Source organism: Cuculus canorus, chromosome 1 (assembly GCF_017976375.1).
Source record: "Cuculus canorus isolate bCucCan1 chromosome 1, bCucCan1.pri, whole genome shotgun sequence".
NCBI classification, from domain to species: domain Eukaryota; kingdom Metazoa; phylum Chordata; class Aves; order Cuculiformes; family Cuculidae; genus Cuculus; species Cuculus canorus.
The window spans coordinates 7,855,404-7,879,207 of record NC_071401.1 but is presented as its reverse complement, the minus strand read 5'-3'; the positions used below and the strand labels follow the sequence as shown (position 1 = coordinate 7,879,207).

The window sequence follows — 23,804 nt, the reverse complement described above, 5'->3', positions numbered from 1 at the left end:
GCTGGGAGGTAAGATTCAGGACTGGAGACTGAGGCTGGGGGCTGAGGCTCGGACGGCGGCTGGGACTGGGAGGTGAGAGCCGGGGACGAAGGCTGAGCTCGGGAGCTGCTACTGCTCCTCGGACTCAGGGTCTAGGACGTCCCTCGCCCCGGGAGGCGGGGGCGGTGCCAGAAGGTGTCACACACGGTGTCGAAGGCGGTGTCAGGGCTGGTTTCAGGGCGGTGTGAGGGCGCCGTGCCCGCCCCCTGTTCCCCCCCCGCCCCGCCGTGCCCGCAGCCACTCGTGGCAGCGCCGGCGCCGATGCCTCCTGCGGCGCCCGGCGGGGAAGATGGCGCCGTCCCACGTCCTCAAGTGCTGCCAGAAGGCGCTGGCCTGGGTGCCCGTGGCCTTCATCGCCCTGGTCGTGGCCTGGTCCTACTACGCCTACGTGGTGGAGCTGTGTGTGTGTGAGTGAGGGGCTGGAGAGGGCGGTGGGCGCTGCCAGCTGGGCGAGGAGGGACCCCGGCCACCCCGCCTCCTTAGAGCTGCCTTCCCTCGTGCTCCCTAGTGGGGTTTCATCCCTCTTTGCCCGCCCCAGGCTTTCTTTCAGGCGGGCGAAAGGAGCTTCTCCCCACCCCCCCATCCCGGCGCTGTCTCCGGGGCTGGGTTTACCCGTTGTCACCCTCCGCACTGCCTCCGGCTCTGGGTTTGCTCTGTTGTTCCCCCCCCGGGCTGCCTCGGGGTCTGGGTTTACTTGTCCCCGTCCCCCCCCTCCCCCTCGCAGCCTTGCCCCCAGGGCTGGATTTATCCGTTGTCCTCCCCAGCGCTGCCTCCGGGGCTGGGTTTACTTGTCCACCCCCAGTGCTACCTCCAAGCCTGGGTTTACCCGTTGTCCCCCCAACACTGCCTCCGGGTTTGGGTTTACCGGTGGTCCCCCCGGGCACTGCCCACTGGGCTGGGCTTACCCGTTCTCCCCTCGCCAGTGCTGCGTCTTGGTCTGAGTTTACCTGTTGTCCCCCCTGCACTGCCTGCGGGGCTGGGTTTACCTGTTGCCCCACCACCACCCTCACAGAGCTGAAGGTTCGCAGGGAGGGAAGCATAGTCCGCGCTCAGCCATGGGCTCCCTCTGGAGTAAGGAGGGACAGGGGAGAGGAAGCCCAGGTGGAGGGTTCAGAGCTCTTCATTTGGGAACAGGCACTTTCAGGGAGGTGGTGAGGGGCAGAAACCCCACCAGGGCTCCTCAGCAGCAGCCGGAGTCCCTGTGGGGTCCCTGCCCCTCATCTCTCCCTGCGAGAAGTTCCCCTTTCTCTATTTTTCTGTTATTAATCCGTCTGACCGATGTATCGAATAACTCCTTGTCCACCGTAGGCGGCAGGATGAGACCAAATGGCCACAAGCTGCAGATTAGATATTAGAAGAAAATTCTTCACTGAAAGGGTTATCAGACACCAGAACAGCTGCCCAGGGAGGTGGTTGAGTCACCATCCCTGGAGGTATTTAAAAGACAGATAGATGAAATGGTCTAAGAATATGGTTTAGTAGTGGACAGGCACAGCTTGACTTGATGATCTCGAAGGTCCTTTCCAACCAAGAGCTTCTGTGATTATAGGTGTATCTGTTCTCTTCCTCCCTAAGTTAAGAACCTCCATGTCACTGAAGAGTAATGAGGCTGGAAACATCCCACTTAAGCAGGGAGGGGAAAGGATTTAGGGCTTATGGGGGTTTTGTCAGGCCGCATCAAGGCTTTCTGGATGAGGACTCAGTGTTATGTAAATCTGGCTTGCAGGCGGTTGTCAGTCAGAATGTTATTTACCCTTTTCTGTCTTCAGGAGGAAACTTCAGGTCAGGAGGATGATGGCTTTCTCTAGACGGGGTAAATGGAGCGGCATAGTGATGTGCAGTATTTGTCAGACTTGGTAAAACTTGGAAGCAGCATAGGAAAACCAAGGAACGCATTACAGTGTTTGGCATGTTTAAGTAAGGAAGCTGAAAAGAAAAAAAACACGCAAAAGTACAAAGAACTATTTTAAGCTGCATATAGATCTGCTTACTGTCTGTAGGTCTTTGGGCTTTGTGTAACTTGCATATACTTTATATCTGGGCAAACTTATAGAGACATCCTTCCATTAGAAATAATCAATTACTCCAGCTAGACTTTGGTTTTTTGGATAACTTTTCTGAATGCCTGTAGTATTTCACAGCTTTTTGTGTTAGCTTTACATATGTGGATGGAACACAGGGAAAAAGTTATTTGGACTTAAAATAGTTGTAAACTATAGTTGTAAATATATATATAGTTGTAAAATGATATTCGTTGAGATATTATGTAGAATGTTGACATGAGAGAGTTACAAATAATTGGTGTATCCAAACTTCCCAGATTGCTATGGTTTAGTAGTCTGTGTGAGTAAAAATAGTACTGGTTTTCTGGGAAAATTGTGCTTAAAACTATAAAGAGTTGGAACCAAATTTTAGGCAGTTGTTAATGTTGGAGGTCTGAGGCATGGATAGTTGTTACGGCAGTCCTGAGAGGGGTTATGTGAGGTTATAGACGCACATTTCACAAGTGTGACGTGAAAGTTTTCTATACCTATTACTGTCTGACTTATATGACAAAATGCAGTTTAGGGCTTTCTTCTCTTCAGCAAAGAACAAAAGCAGAAGAGACTAAGAAATTTGCCCAGGGTTGCTCAGGTGAATGGGGAACAGAACCTTGACCTCTGAAGTCCCAGCTATGTGTCTTGATTGCAGAGTGGGTCAGGGCTGAGTACTGCTTTTCCCCTTCACAGGCATAGTGCAGCTGCCAAGAGTTCTGAGTTCATTAGGGTTTCATTTGTGTCAAAATTATGGAAAGAGTTGGCTCCTGTTGAAGTGAGAACTTTTGCATCTATAAATCTGGTTTCTAGACGTCTGGCACTTTTTGCTCACAAATCAGCTTTATTCTTAACGTCTGCACATAGAGACTATTAAGAAACAGTGGGTCGTTTAATAAGAAAATGACTTACTGATTTTTATTGCTGCCACTGAATTTTATTGTTACCTGTCTAAATCAGACTTTGAGGGTTTTGTTTTATCGTGAGACTTTTCCTGTTGTGGGTTTGGAGTTTTTTGGTTGGTTTTAACCTGTTGAATTTTGTTTGCACTCTTGATAACAGGTCATCTTATCAAGGGAGAGGAAAAGGGGGTCATTTGGGGTTTTTTTTTTGTGGCGTTTTAGGTTTTTTGTGTGCTTTTACACTGCAGTTGAGTTCAAACTAGCATAGAGAGGATTTGTAGGGAGATACAGGATTTTCTGTTTCTCTTGACAGGTATGTTTACTTTCTCCTGGTGTTCCTTATGACTTGTTTGGTTTCAGAATTACTGTGTTTTGTACTATCAAGAAGAGCAAGGATGTGCCTTTAGCACATGCTGATCTCTGCAGAAGCAGGGCTCAGGGCTCTTCTGTGGCTTGGCAAAGGGCACAGGATGCATCTGGTGTCTGACTGGGTAAAGAAAGGACAGAGGGAGGAAGAGAAGCTTTAGAAAAGAGGAGACACAATAGAAGATTTGGAGTAAATACTGAGTAAAAGAAATTGAAACCCCACGGACACTAGTGTTTTTTCAAAGGTTATTCTGGAAGATTAGCTAACTTTTAAGATGTGAATCTAACAAGGAGGAAGAGAGAAAGCCTTCGTTGCTCCAACTATTTCTTCTTTTTGTTTGGGTTTTTTTTTTCTTTTCCGTGTAGTTCCTGCTCATCTGTTAAAGGTTATACATATATATTCAGTTAGTAGATCAAGTGGAAAGGCAAGCTTAACGTAGAATCAGAATATTTCTAATAATCAAAGTATAGAACATGGTAAAGTTAGGGCTGCTTTTTTCATCACAGTGCCCTTTTCCTTTCAGTTTTGCTTCTCTGTGCTGTTTGCCCCACCCTCCTCTGCTGGAGTGCCCATATGTTGCTCAATGCCTTGCTTTTGGTGTCTGAATGACTCGGTCTTACTCTGTAATTCACTGCTAGTATATATTTACTTGGTTATGCTGCTTCTATAACCCTGTATTATATCACTTACATCCTGGCCGCGAACACTGAGGAGGACTGATGTGGATAGGATGAAAGGTGATTCATTGTCTATTGTTTTCCTCCCATGGCAAACTGCCAGCATCGTTGTCTCTCTGAAGCATTGCTGTTGTATGCTGGTGAACACTGGCTTATTTAGACTACTATTGCTGCCTAGTTGTGATCCATCAGGTAAATTAGCCTTTAAGCTAATTGGAAAGATGGAAACGGACATTTGTCACAAAATGCGTAGAAGTTGAGGGAATGTCAGCAGAGTGGAAAAAAGATCTGTCAACACATGTAACTGAAAGAACTACAAAAGACTTGAGGCAATGTGTTATGCAGATTTTGTTCTGAAATTGAAAAACATGAATGAACACTATTTCTTCTTTTCATGCTAACATGTCCAGAGCTCTGTTTGCAAGAAAGCACACCTAGAAATACATAAAGGATGTTGTAAAATAGCTTTTCACTAGTTTGAAGCTATTTCATGTGTTCTTTCTTGCTATCAAAACATGTTTTGCTTTTAATATTGCTTTTGTAAACAATAGTTGTATTATGCTGTAATTGAATTGAACTGATTGTCACTCAGAAAGAGTGGAGCTCTTCTCTTTTGGTTCGATTTCATCTGATTTATATCTTATTACCAATCCCAAACGGTGATGGGCTTGTAGGTGATGGGCTGTGATACAGGCTGGCTAAAGGATGGCCAGAAGACACTGTTTTGACTCACATAGCAGAGGCTAGTGGGTGAAGCTAGCCTGTTTCCTACAGGCAATGCTTTTGCTAAAACACTAGCTGGATTTAATAGTGCAGTCTGCACTGAACAAAAAAGTTGTTAGCTTTGACTGAGCTATCTGCAGATTGTAACTAAGGTGTATTGGCTGGTTTTACTTTGAAAAACCAAAAATATATTTAAAAATCTTTTTCAGATTAGGGTTTTACTTCTGTAGCAAGAACTGTGTTCTGAAAAGCGCAGTCTGGGCTCTTCTTTTAGGCTAAGAGTTGTAAAGAAAATGGCTTGGTTTATGGATTTACTAATCATGTAAATGGAGGAGTGTTTTCGTGCCTCAAACTCTGCAAAGTATGGAAAAATGTGGTTTTGAAACCTGCAAGAGTAATTATTTGTGTGTTCTTTTCATAGCTTCTACTTGCAGAAAGGTTTGCGCTTTTTTTTTTAATGCAATATAATGTCTGATGTGTTTCGAATCCTGGCAAACAAAGCAGTTTGTAATTTAGAATATGTAACTTCATGTTAGTGGTACAAATTGAATTCTTTACTGCTGCAGGAGAGTACAATAGCTCTTGTCAATAGGGAAGTAACTCTGATTTCCCCAAAGCACAGTCCACATGAGCAGCACATGGTGATCTGTTGTAATGCTCCCATTTGAAGAGTCTGTTGCATAAACAGAAGGTAATTCCATCTGCCTCCCCCAGAAGAAATCTCTACTGAAAATGCTAATGCAGTAGCTATTAAGCAACAGCAAGGTGATATTAACAGCAGTGTGTCAGGAACTTCTGATTTCCAGCTACAGAAAAAGACCTGAAGTATCAGCACTGAAGTACAGCATTCGCATGTTAAGCATGCAAAAAGCATTCCCATAGGAAAAGAGAGTTACCTTTCAAGAAAAGGAACAGCAAATTAAACAGGTTAGATCATTATTAACAGTTAACTATGCTTACGTGCCTCTCATGAATTTCAGAATAAAGAAATTGAGCCACTTTGGATGCACTTGATTATGTTGTAGTGTCTCAGCTCTGTTATGCACTTTATAGTGCATATTGTCATCTTAAATCAGAACTTTTTCTCTTATTAATAGTAAGCATAATAGAATAGACTGTATACAAATGTGTTGGAAAACTAGGTGCTCGGCTTGCATAGAGTAATTATCTATATTCTTATATGGTGCTTTACACTGTATTGGTCATACTTTATAAGGATGAGTGGGCATGAGCCCTTTATATGGCATGAATTCTGCTCTCTTGGCAGTCCCCTGATGAAAAACATTCCAAGAGTAACAGAAGTAGTCAGCCTGGTTTCTTGGGGAGTTGTCTGGTGTCTGCTGTTCCTACTCTTCTGCCAGCAGAAGGACTCCATCCCAGTTCTCCTCCCCAGCCCCTCTATCTGCAGTGCCTCCCTCAGCCCTCTGTTATCAGTTTTCCCCTGTATGTGGTAAAGCCATTCCTGATGGCTCTGCATTCGTTGGCATCTTTCCTAGTTACCATTTGGTCAATAAGGAGTGGGATGCAGTGGCCAGTTTGGTGTTGCTTGCTTGCCAGGGAGCCAGGCAGAAAATGAGCACTGGAGCTCAGAGCAGCTGTTCCCTCACAGGGAGTGGGGGCTTGTCTCTTCTTACCCATGCAACGGTTTTGGTGAGACTTACTGGGAAGTACTTCGTGCGAGACATCCACTCAGGTCCAAAACTTGGCTGAAACTGGTCCACAGGCAGGATGGCTTTGGAGCAGAGCGAGGAAAGAGCTTAGGGGAGCAGGTAGCTGAGCAAGTATCGGAGACAAAGCAGGAACTCTGCTTGTGGTGTTATTTTGTTGTTGCTGTGATCACTTGATGTGGACTATAAAGCTTTTGTTCTTGGTTTGAAAGGACTTAGATAGTCTGAGTATTTAAGATTATGAAAAATAACTTATCACATTTTTCTCTGGAAGGAGTTATAAGGAATTTTCTGTATGCTTTTAGAGTTAACACAATGAGCTAAAAAGTCAGTTTCGTTTTTAATCAGGGGTTTTATGTTATTTAGTCTCCCTGTTTTCCTACAACACGCAATGGATAAAAGGACCAGAATTTTAAGTGTATGTTTTCGGTAGACATTACTTTGATATCATTGAGTCTCTGCATTCTGAAAACTTCAGGTTCTGCTGTCTGTTGAAATTGAAATAATTATAACTTTGTTCTCTAGCTGCTCATATTTTTATGAGTTAATGTAGACGTGCTTTCCATAGTCCAAGAATTTACAGTGTTACAAAGATGAGTTCTTGTATACTTTGCAGCAGGTTAAACACTTGGTTAGCGCTGTACCTGCTTTTACTTTTGAAACTTGAGACTGTCTTTGGTGGAAAATGGGATAGGGAGAAATCCTATCTGTCTGTCTAAAATCATGCCTGTAAATGCTGAGAGTTCCCAGCGTTCATTTTTCACCCATATATTACATCAGTGTTTATCCAACTCTTTTTGTTTAACAGTTTCCTACAACTGGTAAAGAGTTAATGCTAGTTTAACATGTACTTTCCTTACAAGTATTGTAAACTATAGATTCCTGAGCTTCCTCAAACAGCTTCTGTGGATTTTTCAATTCAGTTAACTCCTCCCCACCCAGTTCATAGTCTTCCTGTAACAGGACAAGCGTATCTTTTTTTTTTTTTTTTTCTCTTTGATGGGTAGAAAATTTAATAGAAACATCTGAGAAGTAACCACAGGCTGCTTTTCTGTGTGAGTTGAATCTCCACCGAGTTTAATCTGGTATAAAAAGGGTAATGAGACTGCAACACATACATTTGTTCTTTTAGCCACTTACCCCATACTACCTCCTCCTGCTGTCGCCGAATTGTTTCCTGTGCAGTGTGCTGAACTCCTGCTGTCCTGAGTCAAGAACCAACCCTCTGCGACATTTCCCCCTCTCCTCCTCTCCCCTCCCCAGTCCTTAGCAGAGTTCCTCCTACACAACCTTTGACTGTGCTAAAAACCAAGTTCCTCCTCTGCAGCACTTCAAGCTTCTGCATTTCCTTTTTTCACAGAAGACCAAATGGCTATTCTGTTCATTATTTGTGTTCCATTTTTGACTATTAAAATTGTCTTACAAGCTTGTCGAAGGGGACTAGATCACAAGAACAGCATGCTTTGCCTTTGCAGTGTCTGCAGTGCTCTCTCTGCTGCTATATATGGTGCAGCATTGTCTCCAATGTGAAGCGTGGAGCCGTTTTAATCATTTACAGAGAGATCAAGTGAGGGTTTTATGCAATGTTTTTTGTTTATGGTATTTCAGTTGTGCATCCTGATGTATATTTGTCTCCAGAGTGGGGAATTCTTGTGCATCTCTTGTGCTAAGCAGAGAGATAGCTCTTGTTTTTTTCCTCTATTTTGCAGTTTCCTGTGGTAGACTTAAAACTTAGATTAAGTGCTTTGGCTACTGCCTATGTGAAAGCAAAGAACCTGTTATTTTACCATTCTTCTTGACAAGTAGTCATTGCTTTTAAGTTTGTCGAGTATGGATTAAAAAAAACCAGAAAAGTGAAGTGTATTTCCACAATGCTGGGATCGTTGGTACCAGGAGGCCTTCGTGTCTATGGGTTTGACATGCATATTTACTGAAACGTAGCGAAGGAGCCCAGAAGAGAGCAAAATTTGGTTTCTAGGGCTTTTCAAAACACAGTATGTAACTAACATGCAGGCCTCTCTTTACAGTATCTGGAAAAGGATGCAAGATGTGCATGGGATTTTTGTGGGGTTGTTTTATGTGTGTATGGTTTTGTCAGTTTACTGCTTGGTAAGTTTTCTGTTGTTTTTCTTTAATTATATGTTTTAAAAAGCTTGAGTTCAGCCTAGTGGTTGCGTACAGAGATGCAACATGCTATGTTGCAGGGTAGGTACTTGTTGAGATAAAGATAAAACAGCAACTGGTGCAGTCGATAGGCTTGATCTTCTGAAATAGTTCATAATTTAGACAAATTATTAATTTAGACAAAGGGAAGCACTAGATTCAGTCATTTTCTCTCTTCTTGTGTGGCTTTTTTCTATTGACGTTGTCAAACTTGTAAAGAACACATATTTCTCCCTGCTTCCCACATTTGCAGAGCCGCTTGGGAAACCTTATTGCCAAGGAGCCATTAGGAGTGGAAACAGGGATCTGTTTGTGAGCAGAAATGACAGTCGGGGAGAGCTGTTAAGTACGCACAGGGCACCAGGAACTATGCTGCCATTCCTCAGCAGCCTGGTTTTGTGGAAGTGTCCTTTACTATGGAGTGACTGTGATGTCTTCTTGCTGCACGGTTTCTCTGGAACCTTCAGGCAAGTGACTGCACAGTTTATGTTTCTGCGTAGCTTCTCAGGAGGCAGCAGGTTTAAAGGCCTGGGTCACCTTACACTTAGTCATAGATGTTTAAAAGTAGTCATTTTTCTGATCCAACTTTCCTTAACTAAATGTGGTTTCTTGTTCTTCACAAACATTGTTTTCCATCAGTGTGCTGCTCCAATACTTTGCCTGCAAGCATAGATATTCTTGCAATTGTGTTCCAAAACGTGATGTTCTAGGAAGATAGCAGCAAAAGTTAATTCTCTTAGTATGTGTCATGCATACATCAAACTTGACTCATTTTGTGCAAGGCAGTTTGGCAGTCCTGCTGTGTTACATCCCCTGCTTTGCCATGGGAGCCCTAAATGCATCTCTGAGGTGGAGTAGACAGTGCTGCTTCTTCCCTTGGTGCACACTGCACTGAGATTTGCAGCATTTCAGCTGAACTTTAATGGCTTTAAACTGCAGAGGGGCACATTTAGACTAGACATAAGGAGGAATTTCTTCACTATGAGAGCCGTGAGGCACTGGCAGAGGTTGCCCAGCAAAGTTGTGGCTGCCCCATCCCTGGAGGTGTTCAAGGCCAAGTTGGATGGGGCCGTGGGCAGCCTGATCTAGTGGGAGGTGTCCCTGCCCATGGCAGGGAGGTTGGAACTGAGTAATCTTTAAGGTCTCTTCCAACCCAAACTATGCTATGATTCTATGAACTTAAAGTCCCGAGTTAGTGCTTTCCAAGAATATGTGGTGAACTGTCAGCAGGCAGGTGAGCTCTAGGGAGTTTGTTTATTTACTGGAAGCAGCATTTACTGAATGAGAATTGTATGGATGATAGGGTATGTTCTTTTGTATGCTTGCCCCTGTGTTTTCTCTGCAGTACTTTCTCAGTTTTAGGTTAGATCTTCTGGAGTATCCAAAAGTCCCTTTGTGTTGGCTTGTGCAGTCTTTGTGCTGTCACTTTTTCATATTCCTAAGTGTTCTGGTAGTTAAACAAGACCTGGTGGGACAGAAACATGTCCTTCTGTTCCTGTCCTCTAGCCAAAACTTTGTCATATCTTTGGTGCATTTTCTCCTCTGCAGTACCTGCTTCTTTTGTTATGTTCCTGGGGAGTTGCTGGTTATTTCTTCCGTTTTTGCAAAGAAACTAGAGGAAGTAGCATTAGCTACGGTCAAGGTCTGTCCCAAGATATTTCAGTCCAAGTAAGTTTTAATGAATGACATGTTGTTTTGCAAGAATAGCAAGCAGCAAAGCTTCCAGCATCAAAAGATGTCAGCATTTGTTATCAACCAACCTGATGGCCCATTCGTGGACAGATTCCCCGAAACACTGTGAGGAGTCTTTGAATCTTTATTTATTCCATAAATATTTTAATTTTTAAAAAAGTATTAAATATTTAGTAATATCTAGTGTGTTGTAAAGTCAAGTCTGGATTGTTGAAGACATGAATTTTCACCATTAAACTTTCCCACAACTAATAGATATGTTTTTAAATGACACGTTTCTAAAAACAAAACTTCTTTAAAGGGTTCTATTGAAAAGCTTGCCTTACTGTTATCTTGATGGGAGTCCATGTAAAGTACGTTACTGGCTGCTATGTTGTTAATGTGCTTCTGGGAGAAAATTAACTCTTGTCATTATAGGTAGTTCCATATTTAATCTCAAGTGACAAACGCCATTCAAACCTGGCTAATGCTACAAAATAATTGAACTTAAGACTTCATTTGTGGCATCCAATGACTTAATGCATGAGAGGAGGTCAGCTTCCTGGGCAGTTTGATTGCTCTCATTACCCGATGAACTTGGCAGCAGCAAAATCCTTCTCTCAGAAAATAGAGTGCCTAATACTTTGTAATGAGATTTACAAAGAGATTTTTACCCACATAGTTTTACAGGGGGATTTTATCATCATATTTAATACTTGTTGCAAGCAGAGCCAGTAAGTAGTAAGGAGACAACTGATTTTGGAAGAGTCCAAAGCCAGAGGCAAAGAAGGGTGCCTGATAACAAAGTGGATCCTACCATCTGCTGACAGCTGTCACCACTGAGCAGTGGTTCATGTCTGCAGGTCGCAGTGGTTCTGTCTGGAGTGTTTGTTCCTCATGACCTGGCACCTCTGCTCCCCTGCTGTCATACCTCACAGCTGTATGCAATAGCTAAATAAAGACTGTCACTCTATTTTCATCTCCCTGGAGTAAAAGTAAATGGATTTACTAGTAGTGTCCTGAGCCGTCACTAAGGTCACTCAGCTCCAGTGACCTTAATATCAAGGCAGGTATTGACTGGCAGTCACAGCCACGAATTAGTGAAAAGTATGATTTTTTTAAGATGAACTAGTAACTCGTTAATTACGTGAAGAATTCCAATATGAGAATGAATTGTATGTTGTTGGGTTTTGGACGTGTGGATTTATTTGTTTGTTTTGGTTTTTACTTTAAATCTATTGATGGTTTCTAGTATTACCTACAGGACACCTAATCTTGTGCAATATGTGTAAGACACCTGCACACAACATATGATACTTGCTCTCTGTCAACACCAGCTGATTATCCTGTTTGTCTCTGCTGTCTCTTGCAAGTGTCCTAGTAGTGTTTTAACTACAGAACCACTGGAGTTACTCCTAACACAAAAAGCCTTTTCACAGATCCTGATACTTGAGCATAGTGTTACTATGAGCTTGATCTGGCCAGCCTGGGTATAAATATCCCTCCTTTAAATTCAAATGTAATTAATTAGTGGTGTAGACAATAAGATAGCTCCACTCAGATGTTTCTGAGTTTCCGTGCCTTTCTGCCGGTTCTGTGTTTTCCGGTTCCCCAATGTGCCAGAGGGAGCACAGCTCGCTGACTTGTGCAAGTAAGAGCTCTCTTTGTCTTTCAAGAAGAAAACAAGCTTTCTTTTGGCTGTGTCTGATAGCTTAAAGGCAATATTGGAAACAATTTATGTATAGCACTTCCAAACTGCTGAGTGATAAAGCTGTTATTGTTAGAATAAAGTAGAATCTTGGGGAAAGAACTGAGTGAAGAAAGTTCAATAATTTGAGTAAGCACCTGAGGAAAGCATGTGGAAGCCATACTAGGGTTTAAAATCCATCAAAATGCAAATAGAATGAGCAGTGGCAATAGTGATTAAATAGCTGAAGAAAATCAAGTTACATTAGGTTTCTTTGGGCAATTATGGTAAATTGAAAGCAAATAGTGCTTCTCAGGGAACAAGGCTTTTCAGGGGCAACAAACCTGTTACGTTGCTGGGCCTGAATGCTAACTTCATATCCAGAAAAGGCCTTCAGTTATTTGGTCTGATAAATCTCTAAATACATTATGGGTCTTAGTGTAGACACAGGTGTGGGACTGTGAAGTTAAGACCTGGCAACCCTTCTTCCTGCATGCTAACCAAGTGTAACTCTTGATTTTGCCATCATTTAAAACGTGTAGGTACCCATGGTGAGAAGACCATTAGGAGACCTTTGGTATAATTTCCCATAATATTTTGTAGAGACAGAAGTAAGGAGCCATCTGCAGGATTGTGTAGGTTCCAGAAGTCAGCTGCCTTTGTAGCTGTGTTTTTGAACTGTGGAAGTGGTAGCACAGAACTTACTCTTCCCAGAATATGCAGCAGAAATATTTTCAGTTGTCGTAGCTTAATTCATTGCTAAATGCAGCTCAGTACCCCAGGAGTATCTTGCATCAATTATGCTGATTTTTGCTTTAGCCCTATTTGTATTTAGGCACGTACTCTCTGCATTCAGGCCAAAAAGACCTTGGTGAAGTAAAAAAAATCCTTTATTATTGCGAGGAGAGAATGTGTTTTGGGCAGCAAGATTCTGGCTGCTTGGATTTACTTGTTAGAGTGAAAGAATTGTGTTAATATTGTTTTAACCATACAACAAATCCTAACAGTGTCTGGTAACAAATAACAAAAAGGTCTGTGGTGCAGCTCAAACTGCCTTATTTGAAATATTAATTCGTTTTACTTGTCCCTTTGATCATGAACATAGAAAATCTGGTCGCCAAAAACAACGGACCATACCCTTTGCAGCAAGGTGTCTTTTCCCTGGCTGCGTTTTCTTCCTCCTTTCTCCTCCCACGACAGATTTCTCTCCCACACAAACACACTCCCTACAGTATCTTTGGTGGCAACATCTTGTGATCTCTTGGAGTCACAAAGCGGCTCACTCGAGTGATATGGCTGTGCACACTGTGTGAGAGGAGTTTGGACTGCAGCTCATGTGTTTGGAGGAACAGCTGTACTACTTCAAGACATTGGTGACCCTGGCAGGGTTTCTCTTGATTCTCATGACTTTATGCAACCCAGGACACCAAGAGGCCATCCACTGCCATTCACCTTCACTGCAATTCCCTGCTCTTTGTTGTCACTCAAAGTTCCCTTCATTAGTAGCTCAGATTTGAGCAGAAGCGTCTCAGAACACAAGTGCTTGCTTTTGCTGTCTCTGTCTGCCATAGGGGAGTGGGTAGGTGGTTGAGAGGTAACTTCATACAGCCCTACAGCAAGAGTTGTCCACCACAGGTTGTGTTTCCGAGACGAGCATTATTTTGGGCTGGAGTGATGGTGCACCTGTGTGCTGCAGAGCAGCCACAGGCAGTGCCACCACTGGGACACACAGTGTGCACTTCTTCATGCTGGCACAGCACGAACACCTGTGGAGCCACCTCTTCTACCTCACTCTTCTATAAAACGTGGCTTTCTGAATTACCTTGCAGTTGATTGGAGAGAAACCTGTATCCTGCTCATGGAGATCTGAAGTAAAAGAATACATCAATCTAGTACCATATGAAGATAAAACAGTTGTGGGTTCATATGGTTCAGTTTTCTGTGGAGGTTGTTCATTCCAGCTGGTGGCAAGTCATGCATGCAGTTCCTGGGCCCTCATAGCCTTTTGGCAGGGAGCTGGCACCATCTTCCTGCGTTGGCTTTTGGCTACATGGTGCTGTCAACTCGTTCATCTTGAGTCATTTGTCTAAAAACAACTCCTGCTGCTTCAGGAGGAAAGCACCTAGTGGGTGCCTGCCAGTCAGGAAATAAGAAACAGCTCAATGTGGAAAGGTCACAGAATTACAGCTTTTGCAGAACAGTGGAGAGGTGCTGAAGTCTTTGTGCTCCGGCAGTGCCCTGTAACAGGAGTCAAATGAGCGTTTGCTTAAGTAAATTCACTTGTCTGTCCTGCTTGTGTCAGTAAGTGGTGTTTCTACCATCTTCCCATTAAGGTCTGCATTTATAAATGGGAATGACGTTATCATAAATCCAAGTTATGCTTCCAATTAAGTGCCATTCTCTGAACAAATGAAAGACTTGGGATAATGTCAGTGGTGCTTGCTTTTGCAGACAGGATGGTGCCCATAGGGAATTTCTGTTGAGTTTTAGCACTGGTAACTTCTGGAAATACATGTGTCTGTATGCATATGTGTATATATATATACACACGTATATGTATTAACCCTTTTCCTTAAAAGCTGAGAAAAGTTGAGGGTGTACATCTGGTGAAGGCATACAGTCACACATTTATCACTCTTCCCACCCATGAGGAATGTCAGCCAAAATGTGAATGTTACACTTGGGATTTGTGGAAATGCTGTAATACCCAAAATATGACTCCTGCGAGGAGGCATCATGGGAGGAGATGGGGGGAAAAAACACCATAGTGCATCAGTAACAACATCAGTCCTTTTGCTTTTCTTTAATTCTACGTTAGTTGCAGTTGCATTTCTTGCTCTGCAAGGAGCATATCCGGCTTTGATTGGAATATGTCTCTTAAGGAAGTAGGGAGATGTAGTGTGTGGGTTTTCTAGAGTGCTGGGGATTTCTTCTTAGAAGAATGAAAGTGAACTTGTCTTCTTTTGGCATGCCTCTTGCAGGGTCTTGGCAAATCATCTACCTCTTTGCCTTAGAATAAAGATACTTGGATTTTTTTCTTATTATGCAGTGATTTGGAAGGTGCTTGAATACTTAGTAGCAATCCTGAAAATAAGCCTGAAACTGAAAGCAAACCAGCTGCCTAAACATACTTGTTCTTCCAAGATGTTCTGGGAGGTTTCCTTGAAGGAGCTTTAAAAGTTCTGCGTAGCTTTCTGAAATTTGTCCTTCTGTCAGTTTGTACTCCAAAAAGAATGTTTCCAACAAGTGACCTTTCCTCCCAGCCTCATTTGTTAGACGACTAATGATGTCCCTGTGTCTGCACGGTTGTTTCCTGTGATAACCTTTAGGCTCCTGCCTCTTTCATTGTTGTGACTTAGGTGAGATGAAAGATAATGCACAACAATGTAAGGAAGAGTATCTAGAAGGAGGTGTCATGAACAACTGGGGTCATGAAGAAAACAGTGTCTTTGCTGCCAGGGGTGATGCTTTGTGTCTAAATCAAAAACTAAGACAGCTTTTTCCTCTGGTAAGGTCAAACCTGGAATTGTTGCTTGTCTTCTAAGCTGACCAAGTTAAAAAATATATTTTAATTCAGCCTAAGAAAAGGCTCTAGTATGTAGTTTGGAGATATTATCCTGTAGAAAGTGAAATCACATGGTTAGTTTTGTGTGCATCATATTATTGCAGTGACCCCAGAGCATCAGGAGGTCCAAGGTGTAAGCTGCTTGGTGGTACAGGACTGCCTAGTGGAGCGTGTTTAGCTTGTATGTCCCTGGCCAAGCTGTAACAGCATGAAATTCAGTGTAGGCCAATTTACCCATCTTCACAGACTTCTTATCGTAGTGTGGCCAATTTTGGAATCCCCAAGATAGCCAAGGTATAGCTCCACACTGCGGTCTTGTGGGACAGGACTTGTTCACTTCATTTGGCTGTTTTGGTGCTGTAATGCTGAGATATTGAATCATTTTAAATTACGAGGCCATTGTAGAAACTGACTGTGTGTTTGATCACACAAGTGCCTGCTTCTGAGCTCCTTGCAATGAAGTGAACTGCAGATTTTACCGTCTAGTCCTATTTTTTTATTTTCCTAGTAATACCTTGCTAAAACATTGTAGGTCCTCTCGAGAAGCCAGAAACTTAGTATTAAGAAGCCAATCCTAAGACTATTTTTGCTCTTATTTTTCCTTCTGAGCAATAGCTGAGCAATACTGATTGCTATGTTTTAAAATCCTTAAGAGAGCAGCTGTTTTCCAATGCTTGCGTTTCTGAAACATGGGCAGATTTGTGTGACTGCAGTGCAGAAGGCACTAACTTGTGCTAACGCGTCTAATCTAGTGGGTAGTGTGAACCTCATGAGGTTCAACAAGGTCAAATGCAAGATCCTACACCTGGGTCAGGACAATCTGCAGTTTCAGTACAGGTTAGGGGATGCCGTGACTGAGAGCAGGCCTGTGGAGAAGCACCTGAGGGTATTGTTTGATGAAAATCTTGACATGAGCCAGTAATGTGCGCTCACAGTCCAGAAAGCCAACTATATCCTGGGCTGCATCAGAAGAAGTGTGGCCAGCAGGGCGAGGGAGGAGATTCTGCCCCTCTACTCTGCTCTCGTGCGACCCTGCCTGGAGTCCTGTGTCCATTTCTGGAATCACCAACATAAGAAGGATATGGAGCTATTGGAATGGGTCCACAGGAGGGCTGCAAAGGTGATCTGAGGGCTGGAGCACGTCTGCTATGAGGACAGGCTGAGAGAGTTGAGGGTGTTCAGCCTGGAGAGGAGAAGGCTCCAGGGAGATCTTAGAGCGACCTTCAAGTACCTGAAGGGGGCTCAGGAAAGCTGGAAAGGGACTTTTACAAGGGCATGGAGTGACAGGATGAGGGGGAAAGGCTTTAAATTAAAGGGCGGAAGATTTAGATTGGACATTGGGAAGAAAGTCTTCAAGCTGAGAGTGGTGAGGCACTGGCACAGTTTGCCCAGGGAAGCTGTGACTGCCCTATCCCTGGAGGTGTTCGAGGCCAGGTTGGATGGGGCGTTGAGCAGCCTGATCTAGTGGGAGGTGTCCCTGCCCATGGCAGGGGGGTTGGAATGCAAGCCATTCTATGAGAGTGCTGTTGCATCCTGCATTTAACATGTGAATTGTATACAGTGCTTATTTTGTTTGAAATATATCATTAAGCAAACAGCAGCACTTTTCCCCTATTCCATCCCTCAAACAAGAAGCCATGTTTTAGAAATGTTTAGAGTGAAAATGGTATTTTGTTGACAGAAATATCTAAGTATTTAGAAGCAGCAGAGGAGAAAAGCGATAGAGAGCTAAGCTTGTAACTTGAAGTACAGGCCAGGGATGGTGGGACACTAGTAATGTGTTCTTTTGTGTTTGTTTTTTTATTTCTGAATCAGAGTTCAAGCCTACAATTGATTTCTTGGTGGTATAAAGCTGTTTATTACATTGCCTGCCTAGAAAATACTTGAAGGTCTGTTTTATGTAAAGATTAAATATTAACTTACTAGAAGGAGAGCTTTGTTTTGTAGTATAATCATCTTGTCAAACTGTTGATTTGCCATTTGCTGAGTGAATTTGGACAAGTAATAAGATTGCTGTTCATTTAATCTGACAATGGGAATAACAGCAGTGAAAGAGAAACAAGTTGCACAAACTTCTGAGGCAAAAAGAACTGGCTATCTTTTATTTTTGTTTCATTTAAGGATGGTAAGACAGGATGAGAATCACAAGTGTTTTCGTGTGGGCTTTTACCTCAGACTGCACAAGTTTGCCAAACTAAAATTGTTCTACACAATCTAATAACTACGTTCTGACCTGAGGGACCAGGTATGAAAGAGAAAATTATCTTCCTGGTGCTGTGAAGCTTTAATTAATTTTTATGAAGTTTATTTAGGAATCTTTCTGATTAAGCCTCACATGTAATACAATCTTAAGCTTCTTTTCTGCATATGAAGACTGTACATTATTTTGAACCTTCAAACATCAAATTCAGGTGTTTTTTTTTAGTTCCACAATTATTTTTTTTTTCAGTTCCAAGAGCAGAAATGAGGCTTCAGATTATGGAGTGCTTTAATGAGAATTACTTGCAAAAAAATTCCTGTAGTTTTATAGATAATGGTGTTCTTCCATCCCTTTAGAGGTTAATTAAGAACTTTTTTAATATGTTTGTCCAGCTGTGTGCAAAGGTGTTTACTCAAGGCATATGAGGAGCCAAAGACAAAGCTTAAAGTATTTCTAGTATATTTTTTTTGAGCTGAGTAAACAACTCTACTCAGCAAGCTCGTTTTAATTTTCACCTTTTTAATGATTTCACCTTCTCATGCCGTTCAAAAAGTCTTAACCGGAGAAATGACATTAGGAAAATTTCAAGCAAAAACGCTCATGTGATTTGCTTTAAAATGGTGTGACTTCTGTAGCATGCAGTGGAGTAGCACTGACACTGCCTCATGGCACAGCTAGACCTGTTCTTACATTTACATGCATACTTTGCAGGTAATTGTGTGCTGCAGGTCTGTTTTTCTGTGTGGATTGTGCCTCTGTTTCAGACAGAAACATGGGAGAAGGATGTGCAAGTATGCATAGCTAATGTGAATTTAAGCTTTTCTTTAGGATTGACCTCCTTTGGATTGAAGCCAACTTTGTTCTATTCTAAATAGTAATTTCTTCCTTCTTTAGGTGGAAGGAAATGGAATCTTTTCCATTAACTTCATAGAAGCTTCCATGGACAGATGGTGCCAAGTGGATGTATTTTAAGAGAGAAAGAGAGAGAAAGAGGAGGAGAGAAAGAGAAGGAGAGGGAGACAGAAGAAGAGAGGGAGAGGAGGAGAGAGAAGGAAAAGAAAAAGCCGACAAAAGAACTCCAACCAGAACCAAAAAAAACAGATATCTGGAGCAAAACCAGATATCCAAGCAAAAAAGAGTCATCTATACTTTGAGATATCACCTTGTTATGTCTCTTATTGGCTATAAAAAGAGGTATGGTTGCATAACGTAGTTGCAGACCCTTTTGCTATAGGTATCTGCAGTTAAGATGGACACATGCCACCTTTGTGACCAAAGTAACCCTTCAGAAGCATGTATGCCATGTGTACCGAAGCTCTGCGGGTTGAAGACTAGTGCACATCAGGAAAAAAGATCTTTTGAACTGGCACATAGACTGATCACTGTAGAAATGTCAGAGCTGAGAGAAGGGAGAAACTGAGAGTGAGGTGACCTGCAGTAGGCAGGGTGTGTTCTGTTAACCATTTGCTGATGACCAGAAGCTCAAATTTGATGTCTAAGAAAGAACAGTCTGGAAAAGATACTTCCTTTATTGAATTTCAGGAATTCAGTGTCTAACGAAGAGGTGTAGCAAGGGGAGTGATAGGAACCAAGTGACCCAGTAAGTACAACAGCTCTCTGTTCAGCATCTTGCCTGAACAGAGGAATGAAGTGTGAAGGTTTAGGAGAATTTACAAGGGCATGGAGTGAAAGGACGATGGGGAATGACTTTAAAGTGGAAGGGGGAAGATTTAGATTGGACATTAGGAAGAAATTCTTCATGCTGACGTTGGTGAGGCAGTGACACAGGTTGCCTAGGGAACCTGTGACTGCCCTATCCCTGGAGGTGTTCAAGGCCAGGTTGGATGGGGTTTTGAGCAGCCTGGTCTGATGGGAGATGTGGTGGGGTTGGAAGTGTTTGATCTTTAATGTCCCTTCCAATGCAAACTGTTCTATGGTTCTAATCCAGCTATCTATTGTATCTCATTTTTTGCCGAACTTTTGATTCAGTATGGATTTACTTACCATATGTTTTTTTTTTTTCTCTTCCAGTTACTATTTCTTCAACTGCAGAAAAAGGTAATTTTTAAAAATTTTTCAAAAGGGTGAATTGGTTTTTTTCACCTGAGTCTTAAGGGACATCGAATTTAAATGTGCTTTGTGTAAACTCTGTGTGGTGAGTAGGTTAGTGCTAAAAAAAAGGTAAATATTGTGACGTTGAGCCTGTTCAGCTTCTGCTGCTACAGGCTTGGGATGACGACAAGACGTTTGAGTAATGTAACTGTGATTTATGTTTCCATATATTTTTAAGTGGGTATCTTGTACGAACAGAAAAAGAAGAGAGAAGGAACTGTAGCAGGTCCACAAGTCCATTTTCTGTTCGTTCCTAAACACACCCTGTGGCCTGAAAGACTTCTGGAAGAGGAAGAATAGTTGTTCTACTGTTTGTTATTTTTCACACAGTTTACCAAATTCCTCAGAATTCCATTCTTTAGGATGAGTTAGGACTGTGCAAAACATAACTACTTCAAAGGTGGCTGCACATTATAATTTTAAATTCCAGGTCAAGCAGTTAAAGCCTTGTTTTGACAAAATTTACTGAAGTATTCAGGTTGGCTTTGGCAAGTATATGCCACAGGAGGTAGTACCTACCGAGATAGAAAGTGACCAAAAACATTCCAGCATTCTTGCTCTGCCACTTTGTTTAATTGTGAACAAAAATCATCTAAAGTATGATATGGTTCCAGAGGTTCACAATACAATTTTTTTTAATAACTTTTTTTTTTTTTTTTTTTTTTTTTTTTTTGGTTTTTTTCAGAAATATGAAAGATTGGTGGGGTATTTGGGAGTTCAGCTTGTGGGGTAGATTCAGCTTGTGGGGTAGATTCAGCTTGTGGGGTAGATTCAGTTTATGGGTTAGATTCAGCTTATGACTGGTAGATTAAGCATAGATTTGCATTTTCACTGTCAACAGAGGTCTGTCTTCAGAGTGTGAGACCACTGGTAAGAGGCTCTCATCTCTTAATTGTTTTTTGCAAACGAGCATGAAATTTGGAGCTAGCCTACCAGTTTTCATCCTGGTGGGGAGTGTCCCAGAGAACACTGTGAAAGGAAGGAACCTTGATGGAATCTGTCCTCTTTCATCTTCTAATGAAGAGGTGAAGGAGTGGGGAAAACTCCATAATAAACTGTGAGCTCGTTCAAGATGGGAGCTGTGTCTTACCCTGGATTTTTACATCTCCTTGCACAGCTGGGCTTCACCTAGACTTCATGAAATTCTGCGGATTGCTGCTGTGGTTTACTGTTGATTTGTATAGGAATAAGTATTACTTTCTAATTTCTTCCAGAAAGGCAAGATCCATGTCTTGGTTAAGGAATCTGACAGAGCAATGAGATCAGTGTTGCACAGTTAGATCTCTGGCTTTAGTAAAAACATGGTGCCTGTCTGACTGAAGCAGGTACTCTCAAATCTGCCAGAGAAGAAAAATGCTTGATTAATTAATGAGACTGACAGTATCATTGGAACCTGACTGTTAGGCTTTTAATAGCTGTCACCTGCATGCTTTTTGCACCTTCAGTTCTAGAGAATGCCTCAGCATCCTGCTTGCATTAATTTCTTTAAAATGAGAGGTGAAGGTTTTTTTTCATTTGAAGTTAAAGCTATCATTAACTTTATGCAGTTCTTATAAGCTTGCAATAACCAAAAAATAAGATCAGAGAAGTAAAACAACCAAAGTACTAGTAACATTGGTGTGCAAATCGATAATATGCATCTTAGCAAATATGTTTTGCTGCATATTTCAGTGTACTGTGTTCAAATCCTTTTACTCCAGTACTTAATTATGACTTTTGATTAAATTAGTGGTGATTTCTTCACCCCATTAAGGCTAATTGTTTCTTTGTAATTTCATATTCCTGTCTACATTTATATCCATTAAGATGGGAATAAAGTCAACTCTGAATCTCTCTTAACAATATAATATACTTCTGTTATTACCTTACTGTAATCTGACTCTGTCTTGGAAGTAGTGTTGAGAATGATTCAGAAACGGATGTTAAGGGCAAATCTCAGGAGAACTTATCATATTTTAGGAAGATACTAAGAGCATTTCTTAAGACATTGTCCTCACAAGGGCATAAATTATGGTCTAATACACGTCAATGCCTTCACAGAGAAGTGACTTCACTTGGTCACAGCATGGCACCGAAAATCCTGGATTCCCTTAACTTAGCCAGGACTTCCTCATGGCTCTGAGTCTGGCTAAACTGGTAGATATTGGGGTTTGAGGGTTTTGACGTATTTTCCATCTACCATATAATTACAAGAAAATGAGCTGAATAGGAATGAAGCTGGTTTGTATTTGTACTGGAAATTGGTGCAAGATGTTTCAGGGAGTTGCCCACAGAGGAGCTACTGCTACCCAAAACAGTGGGTAGATGGACTGCCAAAGTAAAGCCGTCAAAAATGGTATGTTTCCTCCCTCTCATTACTTGGGGAGCACTGACAAGACAGATACCTGTAATCACGGTAGGAATGGCAGCACAGAAGCAAGAATTTATTCAGTGTGGAGCTGGTATGTAGTACCAATTGCAGGCTCTCTCTCCTCTAGACTGGGTGATGCCCATCACTGAAACACCCATGAAAGCTTTGCTCTCCCTTGAGTTGCCCCAGTTTGGTTGCTGAGGACACATCTTTGGCTTTTACTGATGGTGACTGATTGCAAGATTATTGCAGGAGTGCAGGAGCACTGTAACAGCTGCCTCTTTCCAGTAAACGCTGGTAGCACTGGCACAGACCTGTACCCTTGCTGCAGTCAGCCTTGGTGTTTCTTGTTTTACAGCCTGTGACAAGACTTTGAGATTCTGCTGTTTGAGGTATTGTGGGTGCACTAAAAATAATCCTTCAGAAGAATTTGAATTCTGGGAGTGATTTTTATGGACAGAATGGAACTGTTTACTTTCTAAGTTAGCTTTGCTATGCCCTGCCTTCCCCTGTATCTCATTTCCTCTTTCCTTCTATTCAAGTCCTCTTTCGCTCTTTTCCTCTGAAGTTCTGATCTGTGCGGCTGATTCCACTCCAGTTCTGTGTCCATTTTTCCTCTTTTCCAAACCGCTTATTATGCTTTAATTGCTTAACTGCATTATGTTTGAATGCGTATGGTATGTTTTTAATAAAAGACAATTTCTAATTATGCAGTGCCTAGTACAGTGATACACAAATTCTTCCCTGTCACAATGACAGTTTTAGGATGGCTTTAGAAAAAGGCTTCTCTTCTTTTGTTTTTAGTCAGCTCCACAGTTGAAAATTTGCCAAATCTGTCTGTAAGGTTGGAGGATTCAGAGGCAAAAGTAAAAAGCATAATTCTCTAAAGAATGCGCAAATACAATTTGGTTCTTTTTTACTGCAGCAAACAAGGAAAATCCCGAAAGATGATAAATTAAGACCACAACTTCTGTGACTGTGTACAGGCATTTTCTGAGCTGTTGGAACTTGCCAAAGTGTCAGGCCTCTTCTGCCATCCATGAATTTTGTCATAGAGTTTAAGGGACTCCCTTTATATACACAGGAAAGTAGGTCAGGTTTCCTTCTTCCTGCAACTGAAGATAATATAAGTGAAGATAATGTAAATATTTTGTGTGACTTCTTTTCTAAGGCTTGCTCTTCTGGCACAACTGATCTGTTTCCTCTTGATGAGTGATAAAAGAAACCATTAGAGAAAACAAGATTGGAAGAAGTGCAGTGGGTCGTAAGGTCTGGGTCTCTGGTCTTTAAGGCAACCACATCACGCAGATCCATTCATAAATTGATTGAGCTCTCTACTAAAGCCACCTGCGTCTTGTTGCCACTGTGACCATAATAGCAGGATTCTTCCAGATTATATTCCCATGATGATTTGAAAGAAGATACTTAGACAATTCTTGACTCACAGCTAGCTCTCATCTCAGAGTACAGTCTTCACCAAACCTCTGGTTTGGAGGTTTTACTGTTGTTGATGACCAGTGCCTTCTACAATGGCACAATACTGTGTGCTCTTCCTGTTAGAAGTAGAACTTAAAATGAATTCTGTAGGTCAGTTGTCCAATACTTTACTATAATCTGCAATGGAATTGTTGCATCTTCCTTATTCTAA

At 42.0% G+C, this 23,804-nt stretch overlaps 1 protein-coding gene across 9 annotated transcripts in view; it reads left to right on the top strand.

The window, feature by feature from the left end:
* The first annotated feature begins 237 nt into the window (after positions 1-237).
* Positions 238-23,804, top strand: part of ZDHHC20 (zinc finger DHHC-type palmitoyltransferase 20) — a 54,877-nt gene continuing 31,310 nt past the window's right edge. For 5 of the 9 annotated variants that reach the window (XM_054059954.1, XM_054059944.1, XM_054059908.1 and 2 more), the window contains exons 1-2: positions 239-446; positions 19,726-19,752. In XM_054059954.1, coding sequence (XP_053915929.1) covers positions 329-446; positions 19,726-19,752 — 145 coding nt within the window. In that variant the 5' untranslated portion in view covers positions 239-328. Of the gene's footprint in view, positions 447-18,619; positions 18,889-19,725; positions 19,753-23,804 lie in introns of those variants that run through there. The other 4 variants (XM_054059927.1, XM_054059959.1, XM_054059916.1 and 1 more) reach the window with 4 other exon arrangements.